This window comes from Rhineura floridana, chromosome 8 (assembly GCF_030035675.1).
Source record: "Rhineura floridana isolate rRhiFlo1 chromosome 8, rRhiFlo1.hap2, whole genome shotgun sequence".
NCBI classification, from domain to species: domain Eukaryota; kingdom Metazoa; phylum Chordata; class Lepidosauria; order Squamata; family Rhineuridae; genus Rhineura; species Rhineura floridana.
This window is the reverse complement of record NC_084487.1, coordinates 118,159,418-118,171,807: the sequence shown is the minus strand read 5'-3', so window position 1 is coordinate 118,171,807 and position 12,390 is coordinate 118,159,418. Positions and strand designations below refer to the sequence as shown.

Sequence of the window (12,390 nt, the reverse complement as noted above, 5' to 3'; positions counted from 1 at the left end):
CTCTTGGGTGTATGTATAAGGGTGTGTATACCGTGTATAGGACTGAAGCTTTAGGCTTAGTTACTCCAGTTCCCACCCACCCCCAGTCAGCATGGCCAATAATCAAGGAAGGCGGAAGTTGTAGTCCAGCAACATCTGGAGAGCTTCAGGTTAGTCACCCCAGCTTAGTAAATTCCACTGAACTTAATAGGAGTTACTTCTGAGTAGACATGCATAGGTCATGTTCACTTAGGCTAAAATCCTAACCCAGTAAGCTCCATTAAATTCAATATGAATTACTTCTGAGTAGACATGGTGAGGATTGTGCTGTTATGTGGTAGTAAGTCCCACTGAACTCAAACCAGCATTTAAAGGATCAGGCTGCATGCCATTGAATCTTGTTCCTTCTTACCAAAGTTCTTCCTTCTTACTACAATATTTGAAAACTATTCCTTACTAAGATCCGTGGTTCAACCTGAACAACGTCAGATAAGAAAGAAGCATTTTGTTCTGTTTGTTTTTATGCTTTTATGTTTTATAGTTTTATTGTCATTTTTATATAAACTGCCCTGGGATCTTGTGTGATGAAGGGCAGTATATACATTCCCTAAATAAATAAAATAAAAATGTGATCAGGAATGTTGTAAGTTTTGATTGCACCATGACTGGCTAAGTGGAAGACATGCAGGAACAATTATTTCATATAAATATTAGATGTATTTCTTTGAATATTGTTCAGTGGAAGTCCAGTACTTTCCTTTGCTACTTCACTATCACATAGCTCCTGCTGGGAGGAAGGGCGGGATACAAATCAAATAATAAATAAATACATAAATTTGTATCTTGCTCCTCTTCCAAGAAGTTCAAGATTATGTATATCTGGTTTTATCCCATTTTATCACAGCAAGCCTCTGAGGCGGATTAGGTTGAATGATAGTGGTCCAAATGGGTCCAGCACCACCCAGTGAGCTTTATGGCTTGAACCCAGGTCTCCTTAATATGTCCAACACTCTATTGACCACACTGCATGTCGGCTCTTTTGGGAATTAGGTTAGCTTTACCTACAGAGTCACTGTAGGGATAACTATAGTGTAAGAATAATTCTATATATGTCTACTGAGAAGTAAGTCCCACTGGGCTGATTTGGATGATGTCATGGCTTAACAAACTAACATAGGAGAAAGTCTTATGGGCATACGCACAGACCTGTTCCTCCTCTCTTTGCACCAGAAGCGAACAAACTAAGAAGCCTCCATTAACTTGGAACATACAGTAGGGCCCCGCTTCCCGGCACTGCGCCTCCCGGCGTTCCGCTAATGCGACGGCTTTCCTTCCCTCTTTAAAAGCCGCTTTTGCAGCATTTTCGCACAACGCGCCCCATTAAAGTCAATGGGGTTCCGCCTTACGGCGATTTCCACTTTACGGCGGGGGTCCGGAACAGAACCTGCCGTATAAGCGGGGCCCTACTGTACCAGGAAACCATGGTTCACAGCTTCAAAACAAGCCAGGATATTAAACTAACTTCAACACATAGCTTCATATCCTGACTTACTGTGAAGCCATTAACCATGGTGTCCCAGTTTGGGCGAAACAGGACACTATAATTAATGGAAGACTTCCTGAATTCTTTGCTCACTTCTTTGCATGTGCAACTAAAAGATTCATATCTTAGCTTATTATGCCAAGATACAATTGTCAGCATGTGGCTACTGAGCTCCCTGGGGCTGACTTCAAGATAAGTGGGTACAGGATTACAAACGAAGGTAAAATACTATGAAATGCTCTAGTTACTTAGGAAAACTACTATCAAATTAAAAAAGGTAAAGGTGTCCCTGCACTTGTAGCGCGAGTCATTTCCGACTCTTAGGGTGATGTCTTGTGACGTTTACTAGGCAGACCGTATATATGGGGTGGGATTGCCAGTTCCGTCCCCGGCCTTTCTTTACCCCCCAGCATATGCCGGGTACTCATCTTACCGACCACGGATGGATGGAAGGCTGAGTGGACCTCGACCCCTTTTACCGGAGACTTGACTTCCTCCTTCCGTTGGAGTCGAACTCCGGCCGTGAGCAGAGCTTCGGCTACGTTACCGCTGCTTACCACTCTGCGCCACGGAGGGTCTGTGTGCCACAGAGGGTCTGTACTATCAAATTACTAATTACTATAGGTATTAAGGAAGAATTCAGCTCTCTCTCTCCCAACCCCATTGAAAAGCTTGTCCAACAAGCAGTGGCCATAAAGGCCATCATATGTGAATCCCTTTCACTCTTTATGAACTAGTCCAATAAACAGTCAACTAAAAATGATGAAAAAACTCAACACACTTTGAGAAGGAACTGTTTTTCTGGCCCTACCTGAAGTATTGAAAGGTCCTTGCAGAACTTCTGTCAGAACTTGAATTTCAGGTACCATATCCATCACAGCTTGGCCAGTAAATAAAGGGTCGATTTTGGCAGTTTTGTGGCCATGTTCATAGTATGCAGTTACTAAGCGAGCCAGCCCATGGTCAGCTAAAAGCAAGAGAAGAGAGACCATATTTAGCTAGTGTGTAAAGGCACCACATTATCATAATCTGAGAAATTAAGTTAGAAAGAGCCCAAATCCCTCTAGATGTCCTGCCCATAATGCCAATTTGATGTGGTTGCAGATACCAGTGGCTAAAAATATTAGCATACCTTGTTTTGAAAGCTTCAAACAAAAATCCCCATCCACTAACACAGAGCTCTGTGCTTTCTCTATTGCATCCATAGAGCGCCATCTGACCAGGCTCTCTCATCCACTTCAGTGAAAGTTCTGTGCACTCAGAGGAATGCATGCACAGGGCTGTCAGGAAAGCCCTACTATCTGCCTGTCTACACGCATGGAAGCTCGATGAGCATATGGGAATGCTCATACATGCAAGAAGCCACTGGCTGCAGGTGCCTGTTAGCAATGTTGTTCTCTTTTGAGCAATCATAATAAGGACTGGTAGCTAGCACATTCCCAAAACTTCATGCGTAGTTCCATTGCTGGCAAACAAAAGAACAGTTCACTTTCTGGTGTTTGGTATGATTAGCATACTAATTATTTTATCGTTAATTACTATTACATATATATCCCACCTTTCCTCCAAGGAGCTCAAGGCGGTGTACATGGTTCTTCCCTGTGACCTAAGTTAGGTTGTGGCTGGCCCAGGATCACCCAGTGAGCTTCATGGCTGAGTAACCCTGGTCTCCCACGTCCTAGTCCAACACTCTGTCCGCTACACCACACCATGAAGCTGCCTTATGTTGAGTCAGAACATTAGTCCAGTACTGTCTTCCAGCAGTGGCTATCTGAGGTACCAGCCCTACTGTGCACAATCCTTTTTTAACTGTAGATGCTAAGGACTGAATCTGGAATTTTCTCCATGGAAGGCATGTGCCTTACCACTGACAGACACGGTTTCTTTACATTTGTATCCTGCCACATGGTCCAAATGGCTCTTCAGAATGACTTACAAAATTAAACAGCTAAAACAAGGTCAAACAATAAAAAGTGTTTTTTTTTTTAAAAAAGTAAGTTATGCCTAACAAAAATGACAGATGCCAACACAGAGGTAGAAACTGTAACTTCAAATAACGCTTACCTCGTCTCCCAAATGCCTGCCAAAAAAATAACAACAATAATAGCAATAAAAGTTCCAAAACTAGGCACAACTATGGAGAAAACCCTGCTTCCTGTCACCACCAAGCTGATCTCAGAAATGTATCAGACTTGCAGCATCTGTAATACCTAAACATTTCCTGATATGGACCCACTTTCACATTTACTCGTTTTGAAATAAAAGTTTTAATGTTTACACGATTCACATAAGCCACATTCATACCATATTTAACTCATAAAGCTACAATTCCCAGAGTTCCCTGGGAAGAGGGACTGACTGTTAAACCACTCTGGCATTGTAGCTCCTAATACGAGTTTCCTAGCAGCTCTCAGCACCCTTCACAAACTACATTTTCCAGGATTCTTTGGGGGAAGCTATGACTGTTTAAAGTGGAATAATAATGGACTAAATGTATGGTGCGATTGTGACTTTATAAACAAATTATCCTCCATGGCGCAGAGTGGTAAGCGGCGGTAACACAGCCAAAGCTCTGCTCACGGCCGGAGTTCGATTCCAACGAAAGGAGGAAGTCGAATCTCCGGTAAAAGGGGTCGAGGTCCACTCAGCCTTCCATCCATCCGTGGTCGGTAAAATGAGTACCCGGCATATGCTGGGGGGTAAAGAAAGGCCGGGGACGGAACTGGCAATCCCACCCCATATATATGGTCTGCCTAGTAAATGTCGCAAGACGTCACCCTAAGAGTCGGAAACGACTCGCACTACAAGTGCAGGGCCACCTTTACCTTTTTTATCTGCATCAAGACAATGTTCCCAGCGAGATTCCAACAGAATTGGATGTCAAATATAAAATGGATGTACATAAACACAAAACCAGGGATGTGCATGTTCACAATATAACATGAAAATCCTATAACATCACTTTAAAGAAATATATGTAAAAGGGGGGCACTAGAAAATGTTAAATAATATGAAATGCTGTCTCTGAAAAATCGGTTTATTGACTAAACATCCATAACCTGAAAATAAATATGCAAGCTTATGTGTCATTATGTGTGCAAACTGATATGGTCATAGTTGTGTAGCTATTTTATAGATCAACTGGAAACCTTGAAACTTGTTCTGTTCCCTCTGGTGAAGTATATGTCACTACTGTTATTCAGTATGAATTATTTCAGAAAACAGTTTCCTTCACAGTAGCAAAGAGAAGAGCTATTAAGGCTAGCTTTGTAGGACTTTCATAGACCTCTGCATGGTTTCTTACAGTCCATAGCACTTTCCCTGAGTATTCTCTAGAATGCTACATGGGAGAGCTGCCTGTATAGGTTGAATATTCTCCAGAAATTGTGACTTCTTGAAAACTGAAGCTGTCTAGCCCTACTGACTTTGCACAATCCACTGGTTCCGTCATACACACATATCAAATAGCAGTATGGTATTGTTAGGAAAATTTGATTTTGTTAGCATGTGAGACATCTGGAAATATGATCCATGTGTCCCTGCTGACTTTTTACCTGTCTTAGCAAATAATGAGATCACATCACACCTATGCAGTGCATGAAATACAGTGAATGCATTTGCATTCATTGAGCCCAAAATGGCTGCAACTTCATGTGCTGCAATGCATCTCTCGTGTTTGCCCACACCAAAGGACCCCCACACTTCAGTCACTTGAACGTTGCATGCTGGACGCAATGAAGACAACCACATCTGTCTCTGCTGTCTTGTCCGCGATCTTTCACTGCCCGCTATGTGCTGCATCTTATAGAGGTCTGCTTTGTTACCAGCCCTCATTTAATCAAATCTAGACAATGATGGGGGCTGTGGCTGTTTCTCATCTTTGAAGTCTTTGAGATTGCCATCTCTAGACTGGCATGGAATGTATAATCTGGAGAATAAAGCTGTCACCTTTCAGTGTTGTGACATGGACCTTCTGCTTTGGAAGGGATTTCTTTATGGAGAAAGGCAGCATGTTCTTCTGTAATTGGTTTGGATTGCTCCACAAATCTTTCTTTAACAAAGAGGCCGTATTTTTCATAATCAAATCTATACGCTCCTTTCACAATTTTCAGATCATTGGTGCACGTTATATCATTGGTATTCAAAGTCAGGTGTCACCACTGTCCACTCTAAAAGGACTTCCCATGGCATTCATGATTGTGACCAGGGCTGAGATTTCTCTGGCAAAGGCCTCTTGCACACCTGGTGCTCATTCTTTTTTCTTTTTCTTTTGCTGCTGCTGGCATCTTCAAATTCCTGAATCATTCTGGATACCTCAGGTCCTGCCACAATCTAGTGCCACAGGGTCAGCCCCATTGCACCTCCATCTCCTTTTACTTGGGCATTTACCTGTTTATGGGTCTAATCTACTGCCATAGGAAAGAATGGGTGTTTTGTTTTGTGCACCACAAACCAACATGAGCAGAGCTCTTGGTATATGGCTGACACCTGCCCTTTCTGTGCCTCCTTCAGGAAACAAGGCCCCTGAAGGTAACTCACACCATTCTTAAAGCAGCACTCATCATGGCTCCATAATTGGATGTTTTCACAGTGTGTTGAGCCAAAGGCTGCTGAGGAGGGTAGGAAGTGATGCTGAGGGAACACAGGATGTTGGGCACAGGAAGTGCACAGTCCCTACCAGGCTGGAGGCTGTAGTGTGAAGACATCAATGGGAAGGTCATTGTAGGCTCCTTAAGTCATTGAGTGAGCACAAAAGTTAAAGACAGAAGTATACATCTGTTACTCTCCTGTCTGCTAGAGATTGTATCTGACTGCACAGGTAGCCAACATACCGCCTCCAGCTCCCATCAGCCCCAGCCAGCATGGCCAATGGGAGTTCTGGTCCAACAACTTCTGGAAGACCCCATGTTGGGTCCTCCTAATATACATTAAGGGTGGTATGGGAGGTGTTCCTTTCAGGAAGTACTTAGAAGTGTGCTCAGAAACAATCTGGAGACCATATGTAATTGTTTTAGCACTTGTGTATCATGCTCCCATTGGGCCACATTTATTATTAACTAAGCAGCCACATTTGGATAGCTCTAAAGAGTTTCCAAAGGTGGCCCCTATAGAGCTCATTATTGTAGTTGACCCTGGAGATGATCAATGCATGAATAACAGTTGCCAGGTTGTCCTTTTCTAGGAGTGGTCATGGCTGACAAATCAGCCACAACCCAAGAACCGAGGACCAACTGTGGGCCAAGCAGCCCGTGATCGTTAAGGAGAGTGTGCTCCAGCTTTGTATTTAAGCACAGCCTGGTTGTCACTGGTGGCAAAAAATTCTGTGCACATGAATAAAGCTGCAAGAGAGGGACTGACTTCTACCTTTCTTCATCAGTTCACTTGGTAGAAATATATTTTTAATAGCCACTAAGAGATTGGTACCCTGCATTTCAATACTGGCTGCAGAGCAGGGGTTTCTCCATGAGTAACATGGAAACAGGGTACTACTTTTCCCCCCCAGGATATTAAATTTTATGGGATTATTTACAAGGCTGCTCTGAGATCATACAGAACCAGGGAACCATGAACTCCCACATCAGGCTCCTCACCATCTCAGTTTATTAATCCTCACCCAATCCATCACTTCCTCCACATATCTGTTCAGAACTTTCATCACCTCACGTGGCTTTACTGAAAAGGAGAAATGTCATCAGCACAGTGATGATGTTTCACCCCAAATCCTCAAACAATATTCCACAGTTGCTTCATGTAGTAGGTTTTTTTTAAAAAAAAAGCATGGTTGGACTAGATGGTAACCTTCTGACAGGAATTTTTATTTCAGCAACATTCTCTAGGATTGTTCTTTTCAAGCTAGTCCCAACTAACAGGAAGCCTATGGTCTATATAGCACAGTGGTTTTCAAACTGTGGATTAAGATATAAGAATAGAGGTTTTGAACCTTAAGCAGGTAAAGCATTGCTTAAGCAGCCAAGACTGAATTGTTTGAATTGCTCCTCACAGATGACTTCACATTGATCTATAGTGTGAGTGAATGATCCCCTACTGTTTTGTTCTGATGTTAAGAACACAAGAAAAGCCTGCTGGGAGTCAGTGGCCCATCTAGTCCAGCATCCTGTTCTGAGAGCATCCAACCAGATGCCTATGGGAAGCCTGCAAACAGCACCTGAGTGCAACACCACTGTCCCCTCCTGGGTTTTCAGTGGTAGAAGAAATAGCCATCATCGCTAGTAGCCACTGATAGCCTTATCCTCTATGATGGCTTCCTCTGCACGGTTTTGCAGAATGGAGATGTCCTTCTCTGTCTTATTTTTATACTATTTACATTTTAAAATGTAAGTAACAAAGAATGTTTGATATACATTGAGAAAAATATCACCAAAGACTTGCTTATAAAGAAAGTAAGTATATACACATACAGTAATTATATCAGTAATAATACTGGACATGCCTACCCATCCATAATCAATCATTTTGCTTCTATTCATGTTCTAACATCTAGGTGGAATTAGTATATCATACACAGATTGGTTTCTGAATCTCCACACACGACAGCATAAATAAATCTCTACGTGCGCACCTATGGAACAAATGGTCAGGGGTGGTGAGGGGAGAGGCAGCTAGAGAACATTTAGAAGGCAGAGCAGAGTTCAAGAAACAGACTGATATAATCATACATTCAAGTCTGCTGTAATTAATATCTGTACTGAAGTGGGAATAATGAAAAGTCATCACAGCATAAACTGTGGGACAATTCCAAGACCAATTTTGCTTAAGACATGTAATCCTGTATACGCTTACTGAAAAACTAGGAAGACCTATTGAAACCAATGGGATTTGCTTCCATGTAAACTTGTTTTAAGATCAGTGTGTTGTGCTGCATTCCTATACCCACGTACTTGAAAGCAAGCTCCATTTTATTTATATTCTCTGATAAAATTATTTATAGGCCACCTTTTTGGGCCTAGCCCTCTCAAGGCAACTTGCCCAACGTAACTGCTACAAACTCAGAGGGATTTACGTCTTAGTAGATACGTACAGGAGTGTACAGTTTGGTCAAAGGAAAGAGGGTGGTCATCTGGAGGTACTGAAAAAATATTCCTGCAACTAAAAGATACATTATCAAATGTGACAGGTGGTCTGAATACTGTACACGTTGCCTGTGCTGTTCTCAGGGCACCAGTTAGGGCTGGCACCCATTGGGACTGTTAGGGTAGATGGCAGGGAGGCAACCAGTAGGTGGAGCCCGAGCTAATGAAAAGCAGAGCTAACTAATTCTGGTTTGGTCCCTATTCTCCTCGCTGCTGCGTGCCACCATAGGGCAACACTGTCACTAAGGTGGAGGAGGAGGCCGCGGCTGACAGCTAGTATCACCTACTAGACTGGATACAAATAAGGAGTTAGGCAGATGGGGGCTGACTGAGTGCAGACTGATCTTGATGGGGCACTGCCCCACTTACCCTTTATGGAGCAGCCTTCACTAGAGGGCACTGAATGTCCGTTCAAGCCACTTTCACTAGGGTGCAGCCTGATCCTATACAGATCTACTCCGGGAGTAAGCGCCACTGTGTTCAAAGGAACTTATTCTCAAGTACGGGCGCACAGGGGTGCAATCTTAAAATGTCTACCTGCCTTCTTTTACTTATGTACTTCTTATAAACAGAAAAGCAACTAACGAATGAGTCCCATTATTTATTATCGGTCCCCTCTCCCCGCGCCTCTAAAATGTGTAATTGCAAGGACTCCTGTTTCCCCTCCTTTCACCCGGCGACGGTAAGAGCAACAAGCAGCAAGCACCCCCTTGTCAGTGCCCTGCAGCGGCACTGCCTGGGCACCCGCCGACCTGTTCTCCTGGAGGGATCGTGAAGCTCCGCGCTGTCAGCAACTCCGCTCTCCGCTTTGCGGCTCGGCTTGTAACCGTAAACACCCCTCTCAGTGCGATACCAACGCCGCAGGAGCAGGGACGCCGACGGCCTCAGCGACCCGATTCGGGCTCCCAGCGACAGAACCGGAGCAGATGCCACCACCGCTGCCATCATAGCCATCCTGCTCGGCTTGACTGTAGCCAAAAAGGGGGTAGCAACCTCAGACAACTCCCCCGGCCCTGATTGGCTGGACTGGGAGAGGAGGAGCACGTAGAGCCGCCCGTAATGGGAAGAAGAGAGGCTGATCAGTGGCTATGGAAATGGAGGTCATTGGTCCAAACCAAACTGTTTCCCAAACGCTCCTAAACTTCCAATGAAATGGGCATCGCGCCCTACCCCACTCACGTACAATTCGGTAGCATCATAGTGCCGAAAGGTGAAAGTTAGTTCTTCATCAAAATTCTCCTCCTTCTTCTGCCCGTCCTTCACCAGTAGGTCCCAGAGCGGGTTACAGAAATTTAAAATGGCAGTATTAAAAACATCCAGTTTGCCTATCTGTCAAGAACACCCTCCCAAGGCGTCTACAAATACAAAAGCAACAATACGAAGAGTCATTAAAGGAAAACAAGTTAAGAGCACAAGCCAAAAAAGCAGACAAACACATACCATTGAAAACAATTACGCTGACAAAATATTAAAACAGCCAGAATTAAGCATGGTTTGTTGAAAGTGACTGGTCTTTAATGCCTGCCAAAAGGGTAGCTAAACAGGCCTGTCTTACTTCTGACAGCATAGGGCCAAAGAGCATAGCCTCTGATATTACTCGTAAGTCTGTATACAGACTATAATCCTGTGCACTCTTTTTTGGGAATAAACCCCAGTGAAATCAGTAGAGCTTCAGTAAACATGGATAGAATTGGGTTGAAAACATGAAATTATGGAGAGAGAATGTGTAGGTGCATTAAGCCCACTTTGATACAACCTCAGCCAAAGATTCAGCTGATGGTCAATTGCTTTCAGCCTCAGTTCTCTACCTGACTGAAAAATGGAAATAATAATGGCCTACTGATCATGGGTCTTGGGTGACATGAACAACAACAATATTCAAAAATTGACTTGTGGACATCCAATGAAGCTGTATGTTGGAAGATTCAGGACAGACAAAATAAAGGACTTTTTCACACACCACACAGTGAAACTATGGAATTCACTCCTACAAGAGGCATGGTGGCCACCAACTTGGATGGCTTTAAAAGGGGATTAGACAAACTCATGTAGGATAAGGCTATCAATGGCTGCTAGCCATGATGGCTATGCTCTGCCTCCATAGTAGGAGGCGAGGCAGTATGCTTCCAAATACCAGTTGCTGAAAAACATAGGAGGGGAGAGTGCTCTCACACTCAGGTCCTGCTTGCAGGCTTCCCATGGTTAACTGGTTGGCCACTGTGAGAACAGAATGCTGGACTAGATGGGCCATTAGCACAATTGTAGCAGCAAATTCAGAAGTGCAGGGTCCCTAAATGATAATCATAGCCACACCCCTTCTAAGATCATTCAACCTTCTATATTATAGAATAATCTAGCCAAGTCTGAATACTGCTTTCTGCTTCTCTATCATTAATGCCTTCTCCCATAACAATAGATGTTCCTAGGAGCTAATCATGAAAGGGGATGTAATAGCTACTGAGAAGAGTCTTCTCGGTGGCTGACTCATCTCCTTTCACTCTGATTGGCTCCAAACTGTAGGAAAGGACAAGGAAGCGGGTTAGAAGCTGTTTTTCATGGTCAATACATTTCCCTTTCATGCTGATCGTCTCATATGATGCCAGAGACATAGGGACCTTGCTGGGCCCTAGCTCCCAAAGGGTCTAAGACCCTACAGGACCCTGGATGACTACACTTCTGGTTATTGGCCTGATGCAGCAGGCTCTTCTTATGTTCTTAAAGATCTTTTTACATAACTCAAAGCACTCAAACTCTTGAGTGGTAAGTTGTGCTCTATTAATAATAAAGATAGCTTACTTTGTCCAGCTTTCTCAATGCTTTGGTCCATTTACCCAGATATATGTGTTACACTGCAGTGAGTGCAGGTTGGAACCCTAAACTTACATTTAAATAGCACTGAAAATCCTGTTGCTATATATCAGGAATTTCAAAATCTCTCATTTGTGCAAAAATTTCCCTATTGGCTGCAATAAACCATTGGGGAAAAATGAACTCAAACCATAATGAACCCTCTCCTTTCCTGTTCCTTTAAAAGGCAAGGATTGCTATTATTGGCTAGCTAGGCTATTGGAATAATGGGTCTTGTTTTAGTTTTGTATTTAAAAGTTCCTTCTAGTGTAGGGTTTTCATCTTCTGACTTGGAGACAGTACCTATTGCTTTAACAACTTTAATGCACTTTTGGATTATTTGTCTCACTGCCCTGAAGCTGTTAGGCAGTCGCTGGCATCTCTGAGTTAGGAGCCAGCAATCCTTCTTTTCCAGTAAATAGTCTAAGGAAGGTTTCAGCAGATATTTACAACATGAGAAATGCCAGATTAACATATTAGTAATGAACAAAAATACAATATCTGCCAATATATTGTTATGAGCATGGGGGTTGGGATGGATGATTCCTGTGGGTCCCCTTCCAACCTCTGATTTGGAATGTTATGCCGTGGAGACAGAAACTCACTCTGCTGGTCAGATGAGTTTCTCCTTTGTTAACCAAATAGATTGGCCAGGTAAAATAATGGGCTTATCAGTTGCCCAGCAACAGTGAATGGGCCAGGAAGACCCTTTTGTCATTGAAACTCTTCAGGAGAGCATCCCCCCCTTCCTGGAGGCCAGCAGAGGCTTGTAGTTTTAGTTGTGTCTAGAGAATGCTTGGAGACTGAAGGCAGGCAGAGAGACTGGCTCTCTGCACCATGGCATTTGGGGTGCCTCCTGCAACCCAGATGGAAAAGCTGGATATTGGACTGCTGATGCATTGAACCCCTCCATCCTTGAGCTCAGGTTGG

At 43.5% G+C, this 12,390-nt stretch overlaps 1 protein-coding gene across 2 annotated transcripts in view; it reads right to left on the bottom strand.

Annotated features, from left to right (window-relative positions):
• The window catches only part of DHTKD1 (dehydrogenase E1 and transketolase domain containing 1), a 42,883-nt gene extending 33,286 nt beyond the window's left edge, over positions 1–9,597 (bottom strand). For both annotated transcript variants that reach the window (XM_061582232.1, XM_061582233.1), the window contains exons 1-2: positions 9,366–9,597; positions 2,334–2,489 (exon numbers count right to left, since the gene is read on the bottom strand). In XM_061582232.1, the coding sequence (XP_061438216.1) occupies positions 2,334–2,489; positions 9,366–9,567 (358 nt within the window). In that variant the 5' untranslated portion in view covers positions 9,568–9,597. The remainder of the gene's footprint in view (positions 1–2,333; positions 2,490–9,365) is intronic.
• Positions 9,598–12,390: the final 2,793 nt, after the last annotated feature.